General features: G+C 42.2%; 2 protein-coding genes across 2 annotated transcripts in view; one reads left to right on the top strand and one right to left on the bottom strand.

The window, feature by feature from the left end:
* Positions 1–366: 366 nt before the first annotated feature.
* LOC311125110 (5'-AMP-activated protein kinase subunit beta-2-like) lies at positions 367–7,270 on the top strand. Its single transcript, XM_084199181.1, has 8 exons — positions 367–478; positions 1,246–1,429; positions 1,808–1,959; positions 2,111–2,204; positions 2,501–2,615; positions 3,028–3,161; positions 4,733–4,801; positions 5,132–7,270. The coding sequence occupies exons 2-8, from the start codon at positions 1,277–1,279 to the stop codon at positions 5,207–5,209; spliced, it is 795 nt and encodes a 264-aa protein (XP_084055307.1). The 5' UTR covers positions 367–478; positions 1,246–1,276; the 3' UTR covers positions 5,210–7,270.
* Positions 7,271–11,095: 3,825 nt separating this feature from the next.
* The window catches only part of LOC311125109 (myomegalin-like), a gene marked incomplete at both ends in the record, with an annotated part of 28,747 nt that continues 21,282 nt past the window's right edge, over positions 11,096–18,560 (bottom strand). The window contains 10 exons of the mRNA XM_084199180.1: positions 11,096–11,220; positions 11,980–12,034; positions 12,223–12,269; positions 12,387–12,525; positions 12,744–12,890; positions 13,085–13,287; positions 15,018–15,122; positions 15,466–15,759; positions 16,224–16,345; positions 16,435–16,624. Coding sequence (XP_084055306.1) covers positions 11,096–11,220; positions 11,980–12,034; positions 12,223–12,269; positions 12,387–12,525; positions 12,744–12,890; positions 13,085–13,287; positions 15,018–15,122; positions 15,466–15,759; positions 16,224–16,345; positions 16,435–16,624 — 1,427 coding nt within the window. The remainder of the gene's footprint in view (positions 11,221–11,979; positions 12,035–12,222; positions 12,270–12,386; positions 12,526–12,743; positions 12,891–13,084; positions 13,288–15,017; positions 15,123–15,465; positions 15,760–16,223; positions 16,346–16,434; positions 16,625–18,560) is intronic.

The following is an 18,560-nucleotide window of genomic DNA, read 5'->3' as shown; positions in this document are numbered from 1 at the left end:
ACACAAAGGATGATCATACTGGAGATAGACCAATTGCAGGAAGTGTGACACCATCATATCCACTCAGTAACTAGCGTTTTCTCAGTAATTTGCGTAAAAAGTCTCAAAGACAACCATTTTACTGACTATGGGTGATGTCTAGCAGAGTCTATTTTCTTATATAAAGGATACAAATGAAAATGAAACTTTTCTGTTGGTAAAATATGACACAGTACACAGAGCTGGTTTGCCGTCAAGCACTTGATATGTGTGTTGCTGGTTAACGATATATCCTAATTCCAATTCTATCTGATTTTGGGTTAGGCGTGTCACCATTTCAGTTCATAGAAACAGGTTTCTTTATTTGTCCCAATGACTGCATAGTTTGTCCTGGTGGGGATCCGTAGTTGGTGGATAAACATTGTGAAGAAGAATGTTGAGGTTGTCAAAGTTGAAGAGGAAGACTCAGTGTTAAACAAACTTCGAATCGTGTCATTTGGTGAGTAACCGGCCCATACAGAACCGATTGATTAAAATGTAATGTCACGATGTTATCATTAATGTCACTTGTTGGCATTTCACAATCACACCCTAAGTATAGCCAACGATAGGTGTTGAGGCAGCTAAAAATATTCCCTGCTGCGATCAGGGGAGCGATTTATGCTAGCTAACTGCTAAGCGAACTAGCTATCTAGCTGTAGCCTTTGCCTTGTTCAATTCTGTATTCTGATTCTGATCTATGCTATAGTTATTGCCAGATTGGTTGGTCGTTCAAGTTTGTTTATTCGTGCTCGTGGAGAAGCACATCCATCACCGACTTGTTGATTGTCATAAGTGGGCTAGCCAGCTGGTGGTGGGCCGAGCAGAGTACTTCCATTTCTGGTAACAAGTCAGCTGTACAGATAGCTACCTCAACATGACTACCTTTAGATAACTAAGTACAGTCAATATTCAGCTATGTTGCCAATGTCACCAACTGTACACATTGATCGTAGATTTGCTGGAAATTCTGTATAGCTAGCTAGCTAACGTTAGCTAGTTATGCAAATGACAAGGCAAAACATTTATCCAGTCCCCCTTGGTCTCTCTACATCAAGCATCCTATGCTTTCTTTTGTATTTCTGTTAACTTTTGTTGTTGACCTTATCTAACTAATATGAAATATGCAAGTCATGTTCAGAGGTTGGTTTGGGTGGCAAGCTATGTCTTGTTGTTTGTAAGACGACGATGATGATGACGACGACGACGGTGTATGTTTTCTTTCAGCTTGTCCTGGCTGGAAACTTAGTGAAGGATCATGGGTAACACAGGTGACCGGATGTCCGGCGACCGCCATGGCGCCAAGGCCCATCGCTCTGACAGCAGAGACAAAGACCACGAGCCCAGCAAGATGGTGGACAGCACCGATGACCCTAACATCTTCAACACACACGGACTGGGGTCCTCCAAGGTACCTCTGCTCTGGAACATAGGATATTTGGGGCAGGGGCATAAACACCATCATACTAAACAGTTGCATCAACAACAGATGGGGGGGGGGGGTACATTTCCAGTGCAGATTAAGGAGAAGAGAAGTAGAAGCCATATTAGCCAAGTGAGATAAACCCTGGCTCTTTCTCAATTCATCTTTATCGATTCCTCTCTCCTCGCCTCCTCAAAACCCACTGGAGAAGAAGGTCCAATGTGAGGGACCTTGGACCTTTTCCTCCAATACAGCTAACAAGGAGGCAAGGAGATAATATGTGAGGAATCACAAGAAGAGTAATTGAGATAGAGCCCCTGTCATTCCCACATTGTGATTTAAACTGAGTTTATTTTCTCCCCAAAGGTGTCGGACAAGGAGGAGCCTGACCTGGATGACCTGGTGAAGACAGGGCCTCAATCCAGGCCCACGGTCATCCGCTGGGCCGGAGGAGGGAAGGAGGTCTACATCGCTGGCTCCTTTAACAACTGGGGCAACAAGATCCACCTCAATAAGAGGTAGGGGAGGGGAAATTAGAGGAGGAGGAGAGGAGAGACACTGGCCCTGTCCTGCACACTGTATTGCTGTTATACTATTTTATTAGTGACAACATTTTGACACAGTTAATAGTGCACTAACAGTGTATTAACACAGTATTTCTTCCCCAAGCCACAATGATTTTGTAGCTATCCTGGATTTACCAGAGGGAGAGCACCAGTACAAGTTCTTTGTGGACGGACAGTGGGTCCATGACCCCTCAGAGGTAAACCCTACATAGGGCTCTGGCCTAAACTAGACTACTAGATTTATTTAAAAAAATTGCCAGTTAAAAAAATACATATACACACAGTATATCCATTTTAAAAACGTGACAGGGATAACACAATAAAGTCAGTGACTTATTTTCAAAACCTGAACATATAAAGGTTGAATAATATATTCCAAATACAACATTGCAGCTATTTGCAGCCATGTGTTTTGGGATCCATCCACACAGTTTATTTGTTATTAACCCTTTATAACTCCATATTAACCCTGCTATAACACTCCCTCCTGCAGCCAGTGGTGACCAGCCAGTTGGGCACCATCAACAACCTGATTGAGGTGAAGCAGTCAGACTTTGAGGTGTTTGATGCTCTGCAGGTGGACTCTCTGGAGTCTACTGACACCTCAGGTCAGTAGAGGCTCTAATCCTCTGTTGTCCCTTTGGGGTAAACTGGCATAGCCTTATCTGTATGTGATTGGATAAGAGAAGGCAGGGTTGTCATCCTCTGTTGTCCCTTTGGGTTAAGCATAGCCTTGTACTGACCAAGAGGTGCCAATTTAAGGTCATGCAAGTTTGGGCCAAGTTTCCTTCCTCACGGTAATCACTGATCTGTACATGATTGGGTAAGAGAAGGCAGGTTTTCCATCCTATCACCGTTCAAGCCTTTTCAGATCAGTGATTACTTCAAGGAAGGATGTAATATTTAATCCTGATCAGGTGTTTAGGATAAGTTATGTAAGTTGATGAAAACCCAAGAAATCAGTCACCATTTGAGAGTATATGAATGACATGCTGTGTGTGTGTCATTGTGTGTCCTTAGATCTGTCCAGCTCCCCTCCAGGTCCCTATGGACAGGAGCAGTACATATTCAGGCCTGAGGAACGCTCCAAAGCCCCTCCCATCCTCCCCCCACACCTCCTCCAGGTCATCCTCAACAAGGACACTAACATCTCTGTGAGTTTCTTTCTGTTTCAGTCTCTCTCTCCCTCATCTTCTGTTATCCTATCTCTCTCTCTCAATTTTTGAAATCAATTTGCTTTATTGGCATGATGTAACAATGTACATATTGCCAAAGCTTACTTTGGAGATTTACAATATTAACATAATTAAAATAAAAGTAATAAATATTGTCAACGGGACAACAGTAACAACAATCAAGGGTAAAAAAACATACATTGAACAATAACAATGGAATAGAGGACATGTGCAGGTTGGTTGGTCTGTCAGACACTGTTCCTCATCTTATGGCAGGCAGCAATGTAGTGCGCTGCCAACCCACAACTCTCTGCGTCCTCCCCCAACAAGACGGGTAGCCTGAGTCCTCCCCCAACAGGACGGGTAGCCTATTCTCATCAGAGAGGCCTTTGAAACCTTGAAAAACTGTTTCAAATTTGGGGAAATGACACTCTCTAATTGTTTTATATTTTTTACATTTTGTCAGGAAATGCAGCTCTGTCTCGTGTTCTGCTGTGGTGCAGTGGTTGCAGGGAGCCAGGTTTTCCTGTGTCTACCCTTCTCAAGTGCAAGGCTGTGCTTACTGAGCCTATACTTTGTCAAGGTTTTTCTAAGGTTTTGATCAGTAACCATGGTCAAATAGTTAGCCACGGTGTACTGTTGATTGTACTTCCCAAAAAGTAATGTATTTTTCTTTTGACTGTGTTGTAATTTGGTTTATTCTGATTCATTGGTTGTTCTGGTCCTGAGGGTTCAGTGTGTTAGTAGAACTCCGCCCCAGGACCAGCTGGGTGAGGGGACTCTCTCTCTCTCGTTCTCTCGCTCTCTCTTCTTCTTTCTCGCCCTCTCTGTCTCTCTCTTTCTCTCCAATTTCACATTTCAATTTAAGGGCTTTATTGGCATGGGAAACGTATGTTAACATTGCCAAAGCAAGTGAAGTAGATAGTAAACAAAAATGAAATAAACAATAAAAATTAACAGGAAACATTACACTCAGAAGTTCCAAAATAATAAAGACATTTCAAATGTCATATTATGTGCAAATAGTTAAGGTACAAAAGGGAAGATAAATAAACATAAATATGGGTTGTATTTACAATGGTGTTTGTTCTTCACTGGTTGCCCTTTTCTTGTGGCAACAGGTCACAAATCTTGCTACTGTGATGGCACACTGTGGTATTTCACCCAGTAGATATGGGAGTTTATCAAAATGGAGTTTGTTTTTGAATTCTTTGTGAATCTGTGTAATCTGAGGGAAATATGTGTCTCTAATATGGTCATACATTTGGCAGGAAGTTAGGAAGTGCAGCTTTTCTCTCTCCCTTATCTTCTCTCTCTCTTTCTCTCTCTCTCTCATCTTCTCTTATCTTCTCTCTCCCTTATCTTCTCTCTCTCTTTCTCTCTCTCTCTCTCTCATCTTCTCTTATCTTCTCTCTCCCTTATCTTCTTTCTCCCTTATCTTCTCTCTCTCTCTCTGTTCTTCTCTTTCGCTCTGCCATATGTGTGTTGTAAATTCCCATTTGGAACCGTCTTGATTACTCATTCGTCTTCTCTCTTTTCCTCTCCAACAGTGCGACCCAGCCTTGCTGCCTGAACCCAACCATGTGATGCTCAACCATCTTTATGCTCTCTCAATAAAGGTACTGTAGGAGGGCACCAACATCCTCCATCCCACTTCTTACTGCAATACTTATGGATTGAGTAATAGTCCCTTCCATAGCATAACATAGCATTAGTGTCTGTCTGTCTGTCTGTCTGTCTGTCTACTCTTTGTAGCTCAGTTGGTAGAACATGGCGCTTATAACGGCAGGGTATTGGGTTCGATTCCCGGGACCACCCATATTTAAAATGTATGCACGCATCACTGTAAGTCGCTTTGGATAAAAAGCTTCTGCTAAATGGCATATGTTATCTTACTATCTCGCTCACTCTCTCTCTCTCTCACTCTCTCTCTCTGTCCTCTCCCTCAGGATGGAGTGATGGTGCTCAGTGCAACTCACAGATATAAGAAGAAGTACGTCACATCTTTGCTATACAAGCCCATCTAACCTGTGTGTGTAGGTGCACAGTACTATAGAGGGCAGCACTGGGTTGAACCATGACGTGTAGTTGAGATTGGACTAAACTAACAGTTTACAGAAGAGCTGAGGGCCTGTGGCTGAGACTGGGGGCAAATCTCATAAGACACCCTTTTCCCTTTAGATTGCACTACACACTACACTTTAGCGCTCCACAGAGGGCTCAAGGTAGTGCACTCTATGTGGAATAGGGTGTGATTTGAGCCTCAGCCTGTAACTCTCTCACAAGGAAAAATACTGTAAGTGTACTGTGGCATTTTCCCATAATGCACCCACAGTTGAATAGCAATAAGAAAAGGGACTGAGAAAGAAACCACTGTGTGTGTTTGTGTGTGCAGCACTTAGGCTGCGTTTATACAGCCAGCCCAATTCTGATCTTTTTTCCACTAATTGGTCTTTTGATCAATCACATAAAATCTTTTCACATCAGATCTTTTTCAGAGCTGATCTGATTGGTCAAAAGACCAATTAGTGGAAAAAAGATCAGAATTGGGCAGCCTGTGTAAACTCAGCCTTAGATTCTTTGCATGTGGGTGCGTAGAAAGAACATTTGGTTCCATTAAAAATACGAGGGTTTGAAGACAAGTCTGCTGATGGGACTTTCAAACACATATAATCAACATTACGTTTTAATAAATTAGCTTTTAAAAGGTTATGTACACGGAAAGAGGGCAGTTGAATGTTGCTGGCTTGGATTGACTTTGTTTGAATTCAAGTGTCGTACGCTCCCATTCTTTCTCCATATTTTTACTGTAATTGGACAGTGACTAGACTAAATGGAGGTTCATGCATCATCTTTCTTGTTATTACTGTAATTGGACAGTGACTAGACTAAATGGAGGTTCATGCATCATCTTTCTTGTTATTACTGTAATTGGACAGTGACTAGACTAAATGGAGGTTCATGCATCATCTTTCTTGTTATTACTGTAATTGGACAGTGACTAGACTAAATGGAGGTTCATGCAGGGTCTTCCCTGTTTGATTCCAAAGGGACGATGACCACTAATAGAATCAGGATATGCAATTGGATAGGCTGTGTAAATTGAACTCAACTGAAGTATAACCAACTATGAGTATTTGAAGCCTCCCCTTTAAACTAAAGGAGTTGTGAAATGTTGGGCTGTGTCTCTAGATCTCTGCTTAGTTCTGCTATTGCCTTCATGAAACGATGCTGCAAGCACTTTAGTTACACGTGTGTCTCCAACAAATGCGTTGAGCAGGACTGTTGACATAAACATTTAACTATGCAGATACACGGATAACAGATCAGATACACGGACAGATCTCTTAACTTTATATTGGCTTTATATTGGTGTCCAATCTGCTTTCTATAGATACAAAAATAGCTGTTCTCTGTGTGTTTTTCACTATTTTCTATTTATCCAATAGGAATCAATGTATCTGTTACATGTGCCGTATTTATAGCTTTAAAAAAACAAAAGAATGGTTTGTCTTGAATGTCGTGCATGATTTGAATGTCTAATACGAACAGTTTACTGTGGAATGTGTCATTCTATCAACATACAACATTTGTGACAAATTGGCAATATTGATTTCATAAGAATGTGAAAAAGTGTAATTTACTTTCGTCAATATTGTTACATTTGAGAATTCTGTGAGTAGAACCACTCTGTTTTTACCATCAACTATTTAATATTTATAATTTTGAGAGATTATTGTACCTATTGCTTGTGATACTTCACAGTAATAATCAATGAGGGCTGATATCTGTAGGTGATATACTCCAAAGAGAAGATATTAATATATAATGATATATTTTATTTGAAAAAACTGAGAAAAAAAGGCCCTTTTCTGACTGAAAGCAATATCGCGATCTGTTTGAGAATATAAGATATTATAGGATATTCTGGCGCTTTATTAGGCAAAAAAACAAAACTTGAATTTTAAAACTGTTAGCTAACATGTTTGTTTTTGAAAATACTTTGCAGCGTCACTGTGTAAGCCAAGTACTGTAGAAGGTTGTTTCACTTGTTTGCAAATAAAAAGGGAAGACGTGTTGACCCTGAAGTATCAGTTGTGCCTAAATAGTATCTTTGCCTAATGTGAGTGAGTGACTGGCTAGATTACATTTGGCCTAGGCTGTAGAAAACATGGCTGGGGTCAATTCGAATTGAAGTCAACCAATTCAGGAAGTAAACAGAAATTCCAATTCAATAATTGAAAATGTTTTATCTATTTTTTATGATTTCTCATAAAATAAAAATGACAAGTTATTTATTTACTTCAAATCACTTCCTGAATTGTGTCTTCAATTTGAATTGACCCCAACCCTGGTAGAAAATATAGAATAGAAAAAGCATGAAGCTAATCAGTAAATGTGGAGATTTGTGTGTATTCCTCTTGCTCGGTGTTCAAACACAAATGTTTGGCTACCGACACACATATTACATCAAATGATGTGACAAAGGTATTTTTTAAATATTTTGTATTTATTTTTTGAACCCAAAATCCCTCATTGTGATAACACTGTGGCAACACAACACACACACAGTGACCATCTTCAGAGACAGAGCCCATGGATGAGCTCTGTGTCGGCATCCTAATTAGCTTAATCAGCACACACTTTATCACACACACAACCTGACCAACCAAGCCGCTCTTCCATTTCAATCACATAGCATTAAATACAAGTTTCAGGACCAACTATTAGACACGGCTAAATACTGCTGTTTGATTCCTTTCTACACAATGCGTAGTAAAAAAGGCATTGTTCACACTCTCTGGCAATGTTCTGTTCTACTCTGACACAATCCTATGGTTGTTTTTTTCTGCTTTGGTATAAAATATTATTTCCCCCTAATCTTTCTCTGAATCTTCTCATCAAATCCTTATTTGTCTAAAAGAACCAAACAGCATGGGGTTTTATATTAGAACGTTTGTTATTAGAATGTTTTCTATTAGAATCCCCTCTAGGGATTTTCAATTGAGTGGAGCGCAAACAAGACCTTGTTGGCAGATATACGGTGATATATACCTAGGATAGACACCAAGCGCTAGTAACTCCAAGGGCTCTATTCAATCCACATCGCTGAAGTTCAGCTTTACAGCGCGATTGACATTTTTAAAAGAGCAATGTTCCCGCTGCATTCACGGTAAACGCTGCATCTGTCGGCTCAATCGGAAACTACCTTCACATTTCTGTCGCAGAATCTGTAACGCTTCAGCTTTACAGATCGAATAGAGCCCCAAGTAAGTTGGGAGCAAATTGCAGTGGCCAAACTAATTTTAAAGGCAAGCCTCCAAAGGTTAATAATAGGTGGGTTTGTAAGTAATAATACTGGTTTCCCTTATATCCTAAGAAAAGGCATATCTTTGTGATTTCATAACAGATATGTGGCTATCTTATTACAATCTGGCATAATCTAAAAAACTAAATCAATAAACCATACAAAGCAGGAACACTCAAGGAAGCAAATATATCGTTAATACAATGATGTGTACATCAAAATAAAGTAGATTTAGCGTAGAGCTATTGCACAGCTACCCAGATATTCGACGTTTGCATACAGAGCAAATGTCTGACATGATTATCCACACACCAAAAGGTCAGTCAACAGAATACAGTGAAAAAGCAAGTCATTTACAGCGTGAAAATGGCCAAATGTACAGCAAGGACACTCAAAACAATCATAAGCAGCGTTGGAAGAAACACCTTCGGGTGTGACATCATCACCGATAGTGAAATCTAGAACACTGGTCCCACCAGTAGCCTGCCAAAGTTTGTAACACCTAGAAGGATACGGAACATTTAGCCAACAACATCATGGGAACGCAATGACGGGCTAAACCGAGACAAAAAACCGTAAGTCCAATGGAAATTTAACAATCAGAATAGTATTCTCTGTTTTAGTGGTACATCTCTTACAGGAGCACAATTTAGGTTTTTGGAATTCACAAAGCAATAGAAGCCTAGTATGAAAGATTCACTTTTAGACATTTTTGGTCCATTTATGACAAGATGTCCTCGTTATAAAGCACATTTATAATCTAACGGTTACCGTCTCTCTGGTTCAAATGGCTCTCAAAGAGCAGCCAATGAAATTATATCTCCATCATGATGTCATAGATGGTCTCATATACTGGGCTGATGATGACTTCCTTTAGTCACATCACTCCTACAGTATGTCATTCGCATGTGTAAGGCAAACAAGGACGTGAAGAGTTCAAAGTTCAAACTTTGGCAAGTATTGGTGATCCCGTGTTCCACGAACAAATGTTTCGATTTTTCCTTTTAAAACTTCTTTCATGCATCAACACTGCAGAAAAACTTCACTTTGTTTCAGTCAGTAGTATTCATAAGTTAGTATAAGATAGTTATTAGTATAATATTGCACCGACAGTCTTTTTCACTTATCAAGAGAGGTTAAATACTTTAGTTCCAGTGTCAGGCAAAAAAACTAAAAGCTGGTGCGCCATGATCATTCAATAAACAACGTAAGTATTGCACATGCTCGTCTGAGGACTCCTAAAGAGGAGCTTGAATACGCATGTTTGGCCTCGGTCCATTTCAGCCCCTAGCCCCTTCTTTTAGCCTTTACCCCGTCAGCGTTAGATCAGCTAGGACTGGATAGATAAAAGCAACACAGCGGAAGCTCAACTTTACTTATCGGAGGACTAGGCGAAGCATCAACATATTGCTTTCACCTATCCAGTCTATTCAGATCTGTGAATACCGATTGAGTAGGAGCGAGGGGAAGGGGCTAGTGACTGAAATGGAACGAGGCCTTTGTTCTGCTATCCAGAAGCCTTGGCTAATGGCAGACAGACCATCCAAAGGCATCATCCTCCACAGATCAATATAGCAAACAATTACCTAGAAGTGTTACACCTATACATTCCTCCACTGTGATTCCAGAAGATCTAGCTAGATTGTGGATGTTATTTTACTTTTTGCATTGTACTTGCAAAGAAAGTACTCATTGATGAAATGCCACGAGGAGAAAGCTTGCATTTCTGTGGCAGTGAAAGTTGAAGATTTGTCTTGAAAGAAATTGATTGTTCACGTATGTCTGTGAACGTATGTGTGTGACGTGTGTACTGTCACAGAAATAGAATGAATAGAATGGGCGTCCCCATTGCCAGGGTTAGAGGTTCCACGCCTATTCTACTTCTATGTGTACCGTACTGTATACGTGTATGCGTTTGTATACTATACGTTTCCTTTCTCAAGCCGTGAGTTCACATGCATTGACACTTATCCCGTCCAAAAGCTGCCAGGCAGAAGAGCACAATCTACTATGCTCCGGGTAGAAGCTTCCCTTTGCTACAGATCTAGGATCAGCCTACCGTCCCCAAATCCCATAACCTTTACCATTGGGGAAAAGGCAAATCTGACCTTAGCTCATTGTCTAGAGGCAGCTTCATCCTACTCCTTCTACAGCAGTCAAGGGCGCACATTACTGTTACCATCAGAGGCACGTTTCAAACCACCTTCTTCACGCTCACAACAAGGCAATCATCAGACTGGACCAACTGTCTCTGGAGCTCAAAGACACCAACAGAAGAACAGGGGTGGAGGAGGAGAAAAGAAAACAGTCAAAAGGAGTGTGGAGGAATGAACACTAAAGGAGGAAGAGTTCAGGTACGGCTCGAGGTGCAGGAGGCAGGAGTATTGGGCTCGAATTGCCGACAGGAGAGAAGTGGAGGAGAGATAAGAAAGAAAGAGAAAAAAAGAAAGAGATGGACGTTGGATGCTAGAGACAAAGCAAAGAGGTGGATGGGGTGACAGGTAAGGCTGGAGTCAGAGGAGGAGGGGTCGTGGCTGTTCTGGCGGTGAGGTCAGAGTTCAGAGGTTGTGGTGTTGGGCTGGCTGATTCTTTAACAAGTCAGCGCCTAAAACAGGCACTGGCTGCTGCGCTTCCTGGTTCCTGGACGCTGATTTGCCATTGCCGGGGCGTCGCCAGGCTTCAAGAAACTCCAATCAGTAGGCCGTTCGTTGCCGGGACTTCGGTCTTCAGCTAAAGGGAGAAGAGGGGAAAATGGGGAGAAAGAAAGATTAGATTATTCACTGCTACACTCCTGGTACATACTCAGATGAAGAGAAGATGCCACAGCCAAAAAGTTGATTAACATTTTTTTAAACATCACACCGCAATGAAGAGTAGAGTGTGCAAAGTTGAAGTTTATCTGCAAGGATTCAGAAGATTTGTTGAGGTTAATGGAATATGAATGTTTGAAATTTGTTTTGCTTTGTTAGTATGAAACCACAACAATAGTTAGTGTGCTTGCAGATGAAGATAAGCTGAAAATGCCATTGGGTGAATGAGCTCTATTGTTATCTAAAATGTGTTATCTAAAAGCCTCCCCTCAGTAAGTAGCTAACCTGTAAGTTTAAATACCAGTAAGAGTCTTAAAAGCTTCAGTCTGCCCTGGGTTTCAGCCAATCGCACGCACACACACACACACACACACACACACACACACACACACACACACACACACACACACACACACACACACACACACACACACACACACACACACACACACACACACACACACACACACACACACACACACACACACACACACACACACACACACACACACACACACACACACACTCTTCAGGTTTCCATGATTTATATTCATTGGTTTCTATTAATTATATCTATACACTTATGATAGTCCTTTATGATTATTATTTTGTTGTTTGATTGGATGGTAAAGCAGTGATGTCACACAGCATGACAGCCACAGCATGCCAAACCCTTTACCAGCATAAGGAGAGGAAGAGGAGGAGCTTAGAGAAGAAATCCTCCGCTCGTTCTTCTGGAGGTACTCGGGAAAAGAGGAGGAGGAGAAGAAGGAGAGAAAGGAGGGAAGATACACGGAGGTTGAAAGAACAGGTGGAACAGACAGGGCGAGAGTACAGTACTGACACTGGGACAATGAACGCAACACCTTAACAACATTCTATGTGTATACAAGATATGTCACGGAAAATGATCATCTCTTACCTCCAAGTTAGTCCTTGCTTTTTTCAGGACATCGCGAGTCCTTGATACTGCAATATAAAAGGCGAGAAAAAAAATCCCTTTGCTGTAACACCAACGTAACGCGCACACACACACGCACGCACGCACGCACGCACACACACACGCACACACACACAAACACTCACGCTGGTTGACGATGAAGTGCTCCATGCTCTCATTGGTGCGGCTGGTGCTCCTCAGTCTCTGGATGGTTCCCTGGAGAACCTCCTCCTGCTCTGAGATACGCCCCCTCAGAGACAGAATCTCCTCCTGCATACATTGCTCCTGCAGGGGTCACAGCAATCAATCAGACTGATCAATCAAGTTCAATAATTCAGTACATCAATAAACCAAACACCAGCTCATATGTCTGACTAGCTTAGAACCTGCATCATCAACAGAGAGCCTCAAAGCCACCACACGATTGACACATGATGTCACAAACCATCAATTACAACAAATCGACAAAATAATACACTGGTAGTAAATAATGTATTGGGTACCTTCTTAAGGTTGTGGGTGGAGCGGTCGGTGCTGGGCAGGGCAGCCCTCCAGAACATCTTCAGCAGGGACACAGCCTCCTCCAGGATCTGTCTCAGGGTCTTGGTGTTAGACAACAGAGTCCTCACACACCCATAGTCCAGGAAGACCTAGACAGAGACAGACACAGTTAGCTAGACTCATAAGATTCCCTGAAAGTAGCTGTACTGGCAGACTGTACACATCGAGAAGGTGGCCAGCGCGCACACCAGATTTGGTTATGAGTTTCAGGATTAGGTCATCGCTAATTCAGATGTTGGCACAAATAGATAATGGTACTAGCTTCCCTGTGACCCCCCATTACCTGGTCCTGGCTGTCCACCAGCATTGATTGGCTGAGGCAGGCCTGAAGGGCTGTTTCCATTCTCTGGACCAGACTCCTCCCCTCCAGGACCTGCTGCTGCAAGGTGCTGTAATCGTCCACGTGCCCGATGGCATGGCGCCCGTTCCGGTTAGAGAATGAGCCATCCGGGGCGTCCCCCTGCAGCTCTGAGTGGGGGTCCAGATCTACAGGATGTCGTCATTTTATGAAGAGATAATTATTTTATAAGAGTGATTAACTTCCATAATAACATCCTTCCTGGACTATTTGTGTAGACTTGTGTAAACTGCTACAGATTTGTGAATCAGATACATTACCATTCAAAAGTTTGGACACACCTACTCATTCCAGGGTTTTTCTTAATTTTTACATTGTAGAATAATAGTGAAGACATCAAAACTATGAAATAACACATATGGAATCATATAGTAACCAAAAAAGTGTTAAACAAATCAAAATATATGTTATATTTGAGATTGTTCAAAGTAGCCACCCTTTGCCTTGATGACAACTTTGCACACTATTGGCATTCTCTCAACCAGATTCATGAGGTAGTCACCTGGAATGCATTTCAATTAACAGGTGTGCCTTGTTAAAAGTTAATTTGTGGAATGTCTTTCCTTCTTAATGCGTTTGAGCCAATCAGTTGTGTTGTGACAAGGTAGGGGGGGTATACAGAAGATAGCCCTATTTGGTAAAAGACCAAGTCCATATTATGGCAAGAACAGCTCAAATAATCAAAGAGAAACGACAGTCCATCGTTACTTTAAGACAAAGTTTCTTCAAGTGCAGTCGCAAAAACCATCAAGCGCTATTATGAAACTGGCTCTCATGAGGACCGTCACAGGAAAGGAAGACCCAGAGTTACCTCTGCTGCAGATGATAAGTTCATTAGAGTTACCAGCCTCAGAAACTGCAGCCCAAATAAGTGCTTCACAGAGTTCAAGTAACAGACACATCTCAACATCAACTGTTCAGAGGAGACTGTGTGAATCAGGCCTTCATGGTCGAATTGCTGAAAAGAAACTACTACTAAAGGACACCAATAAGAAAAAGAGACCTGCTTGGGCCAAATAACACGAGCAATGGACATTAGACCGGTGGAAATCTGTCCTTTGGTCTGGAGTCCAAATTGAAGATTTGTGGTTCCAACCGCTGTGTCTTTGTGAGACGCAGTGTAGGTGAACGGATGATCTCCGCATGTGTAGTTCCCACCGTGAAGCATGGAGGAGGTGTGATGGTGTGGGGGTGCTTTGCTGGTGACACTGACACTGTCTGTGATTTATTTAGAATTCAACGTACACTTAACCAGCATGGCTACCACAGCATTCTACGATAGCCCATTCCATCTGGTTTGGGCTTAGTGGGACAATCATTTGTTTTTCAACAGGACAATGACCCAACACACCTCCAGGCTGGGTAAGGGCAATTTGACCAAGAAGGAGAGTGATGGAGTGCTGCATCAGATGACCTGGCCTCCACAATCCCCTGACCTCAACCCAATTGAGATGGTTTGGAATGAGTTGGACCGCAGAGTGAAGGAAAAGCAGCCAACAATTGCTCAGCATATGGAAAAGCATTCCAGGTGAAGCTGGTTGAGAGAATGCCAAGAGCTTGCAAAGCTGTCATCAAGGCAAAGGGTGGCTACTTTCAAGAATCTCAAATATAAAATATATTTTGATTTGTTGAACACGTTTTTGGTTACTACATGATTCTATATGTGTTATTTCATAGTTTCGATGTCTTCACTATTATTCTAGAATGTAGAAAACAGTAAATATAAAGAAAAACCCTTGAATGAGTAGGTGTGTCCAAACTTTTGACTGGTACTGTATGTATAACACTAATTTCTCAATTTGTCACACATCACACAAAGATGGAACAGGATGTAGTGCAGTTAGAGTTAGAGTCACACCATTGGCAGTGAGCGGGGTCTCCTCCAGGTCTGTGTAGGGGACGTGGTATGGAGATCCACAGTTAAACAACCCAATGTCTCTGACCGGGGGAGACGGCGCTGGATCTGCAGAACACACACAGAGACAGACAGGGATGCTCGGTCACCACACACACACACACAACCCTGAGCATTCAACTACATTTAATTAATGATAATGCTTCAAATCAAACACTTCACTCATTAGTCTGTTGTTATTCGTTCATTAAACACATCAATCAGTCAGTTCAATGGGATTTACATGAGACAAACTTTCTGGACTCTTCTGTCCCATTCATAGTGTTGACGAGTGGGCCAATATCAATCTTAGGCTGGCATTGAGTGTTGGTGCCTATCAAGCTGATATCAACATGTATTTCCATATTGTAACCTCAAACCACACCATTACACCACACAACACCCCCGTTACCATGCAGTAGCTGCCGTCTGTAGAGGCTGTCCCTCTGGGGGCTGTCTGTAAGGGCACTGAGAGACGGGGTACGCGGGGGCTCCATCCCCCCAATGCTCCCCACCCCTCCGTGGACGCCCCCACCCAGCTTCTGCTCCAGGTGTTTGTGGAGCTCCAGCTGTTTCAGGGCACTGTTCTCCTGGACACTGCTCTGGAGCTGGGCTCTGAGGCTCCTCACCTCCCCTAGCAGCTCCCCCAGCTCCACGGGCAGGGGCAGGGAAGGGATCCTACCGTACTGGCTCTCACACAGGTACTCTGTAAATCACAACAATAGTGTCAGTCAATATCACAGAGTGAATGTCATTGGCCCACAGCAAGTATCAATATAACAGAGTGAATGTCATTGGCCCACAGCAAGTATCAATATAACAGAGTGAATGTCATTGGCCCACAGCAAGTATCAATATAACAGAGTGAATGTCATTGGTCCACAGCAAGTATCAATATAACAGAGTGAATGTAATTGGTCCACAGCAAGTATCAATATAACAGAGTGAATGTCATTGGCCCACAGCAAGTAGAGGTCCTCTAAATGACCTAAACGACTTCTGAGGATCATTTTGAATTCTATATGCAAAAGTCCCAGTTATGTACACGTATCTCAAGTTAGAATATTTATTTTTTATTCTCCATTGGTGAGAGTTGATATAAAGGCAAACTCCTGAATTACAGTGCTCTCTATACAACCAATAGGCTGTAGATAAAGTGAAAAGGCAGACCTGGGTTGCCCTTGACCTTGGCACACACTCCGTGGTAGACCTGCAGCTCATTCTGCAGAGAGTGGAGCAGCTCCCTGCTCTCACACAACTGCTGCTGGAGGAGGGACACCTCGTGCTGGAGCCTGGAGAGTAATACACAGTTAATACACATACCGTCAGCCACGCATGCACACACACCGTCAGCCACGCACGCACGCACACACGCACACACCTATTGTTCTTGTCATGGCTGTTCTGCCTCTCCTGTCTGAGTGTCTGTATCTGCTGTCCCTGCTCCTGGCTGTGCGTCTGCAGCCGGCGTAGCTCCTCCTTCCACTGTTCCGCCTCCAGCTCCGCCTGCTTCAGGCGGGCACGCCCCGTCACCACCACCTCACGCAGCTGCTCCGCCTCCTTACACGTGTCTGAGGGGGAACCAAACGATGGGAAGGCAGAGACAGACACTACATCACATCCTTTTGAACAGTATCAAATGTTTATGAAAAATCCATGCCTTATAGAGGGCTGTCAGTTGACGTAGAACGCCTCCTGGTGGCCATGTTGGAAGACCACTGCGTTAATTATTCTGACAACAGCCGAGTGGCTACCCCAAACTGCATGATAACAGTGCAAAAAACTAGTTGATTCATCACCCCAGTCGTTTTCTGTGGAGCATTTGACTGTTCTAACAAGGCAGGAAAGACAATGGGAAAAAAATATGTTTACAAATTCCCGCAATCATGAAACACCATTGGTGACACCAATGAGATAAGACTCAAGAACTGTCAGAAAAGCAAAGAAACCTTTTTGCCCATCAAGACCTGAACCCAGACAGCTGTCAATACAGGGTTTGCTACGATCATTTAATCACTGGTAAGTCAAGTTTTCGAGTTTAGTTTCGCTGTTATGCTAACCAGGTGTTAGCAACTATACTAAATTAGCCAAAAATTAGATACCTAGCTCGATAGCCTGTAGTTTAGCGATTAAGCATGTGTCACGTGAGTTTCAAGTTTTGGGGGAAGCAATTTTTTTACCATAAAAATGCACCTTTATAACCAAGGATTACATGCATCTATCATTGTATTTACTTTGACAAAAGCTGTATACATTCTAGCCATGACCATGAAAAGGGGAGAAGCTAATTGTACATAATGACGTCCATATAATAGCCTGGAGGATATTATTGTCCCAAAAAACTCCAGCGGTTATCATACATTCATATGATAACCCAATGATAATTTTTTAGAACTTTATTCATAAGAGGAGGGAAAATGTAGGGGCAAATGCCTCAATGGGATAGGACAACCAGCTGCGTTGACTATTGGTTGTTCCAGCCCAACAATATATTTAATATTTATATGACACTAAAACACCTGAATGAATTAAACACAACCAAACACTTAAGAGCCCTGATGGTATAGGTGACCTGAAGAAGTCATATTCTAACATCAGCTGTGCTTCTCATTTGTTTATGTACTGTGGGTTCACCAGCTGACCTCTATCAAGACACCCATGTCGACTGGATTCCCACTGTGAAGATGACCAATGCTGCAGCAGCATCAGTTTCTACTTCTACTTTGTCCTTTTCCAGATATGAAAGGAGACATCCCTCAGTTATACGAGATGGTTGTCATATGTTGTGCTTTGGACAATCTGAATGATTCTGTTGTGCCATTTAAGTAGAAAGCACCTTCACTTTGTCGTCATGACAAAAGTGCCCCCTTAAACTGTGTGAACATATAAAATGTAATTTGGAAGGTGTAAAATACTATTGTTGATATTGTAAACATACTGTACTTTAATAATAGGCTATATTGTTGTATGGGGGAAATTACAAGTATTTTATCATCTCTGCCTATCCCCATTGAATAAGACATATTTCTTATAGCCCAACTATTGTCTTTCATTTACAATTTAAAACATGTAGCATAGACAATGTAATTGTTGTGGTAGTCTTAGGCAAACCATCTTAATTATCACAGTGGCACTTCCAAGTGCCACTCACCAAGCTAAGGATCCCATCATCTCCTGCTTCCAGACCTTTCATCACCTAGATTACAAGGTTTGGATTTGCGCTGAACAATTTAATGTCAGCTAAAATCTAAAATAATGACTAGCTTCATACATTGTCTACTGGTATCATTTTTAAAATTGAGAACATATAGCTGAACAATGTAAACAATGTGTTAGTTAAGTTATTCTCTGTTTCAGATGCTCAATGTCAAGGGATGCATTGAAAATGGCAATAAGGCTAATGCCATCATACTGTAGGCCAGTGGTTCCCAACTCCGGTCCTCCAGTACCCCAACAGTACAGTCTTATTGTAGCCCCGGGCAAGCACACCTGATTCAACTAGTCAAC

Source organism: Coregonus lavaretus, assembly GCF_964263955.1.
Source record: "Coregonus lavaretus genome assembly, contig: HAP1_SCAFFOLD_5125, whole genome shotgun sequence".
Classification (NCBI taxonomy): domain Eukaryota; kingdom Metazoa; phylum Chordata; class Actinopteri; order Salmoniformes; family Salmonidae; genus Coregonus; species Coregonus lavaretus.
This window is presented reverse-complemented; position numbering and strand designations above follow the sequence as displayed.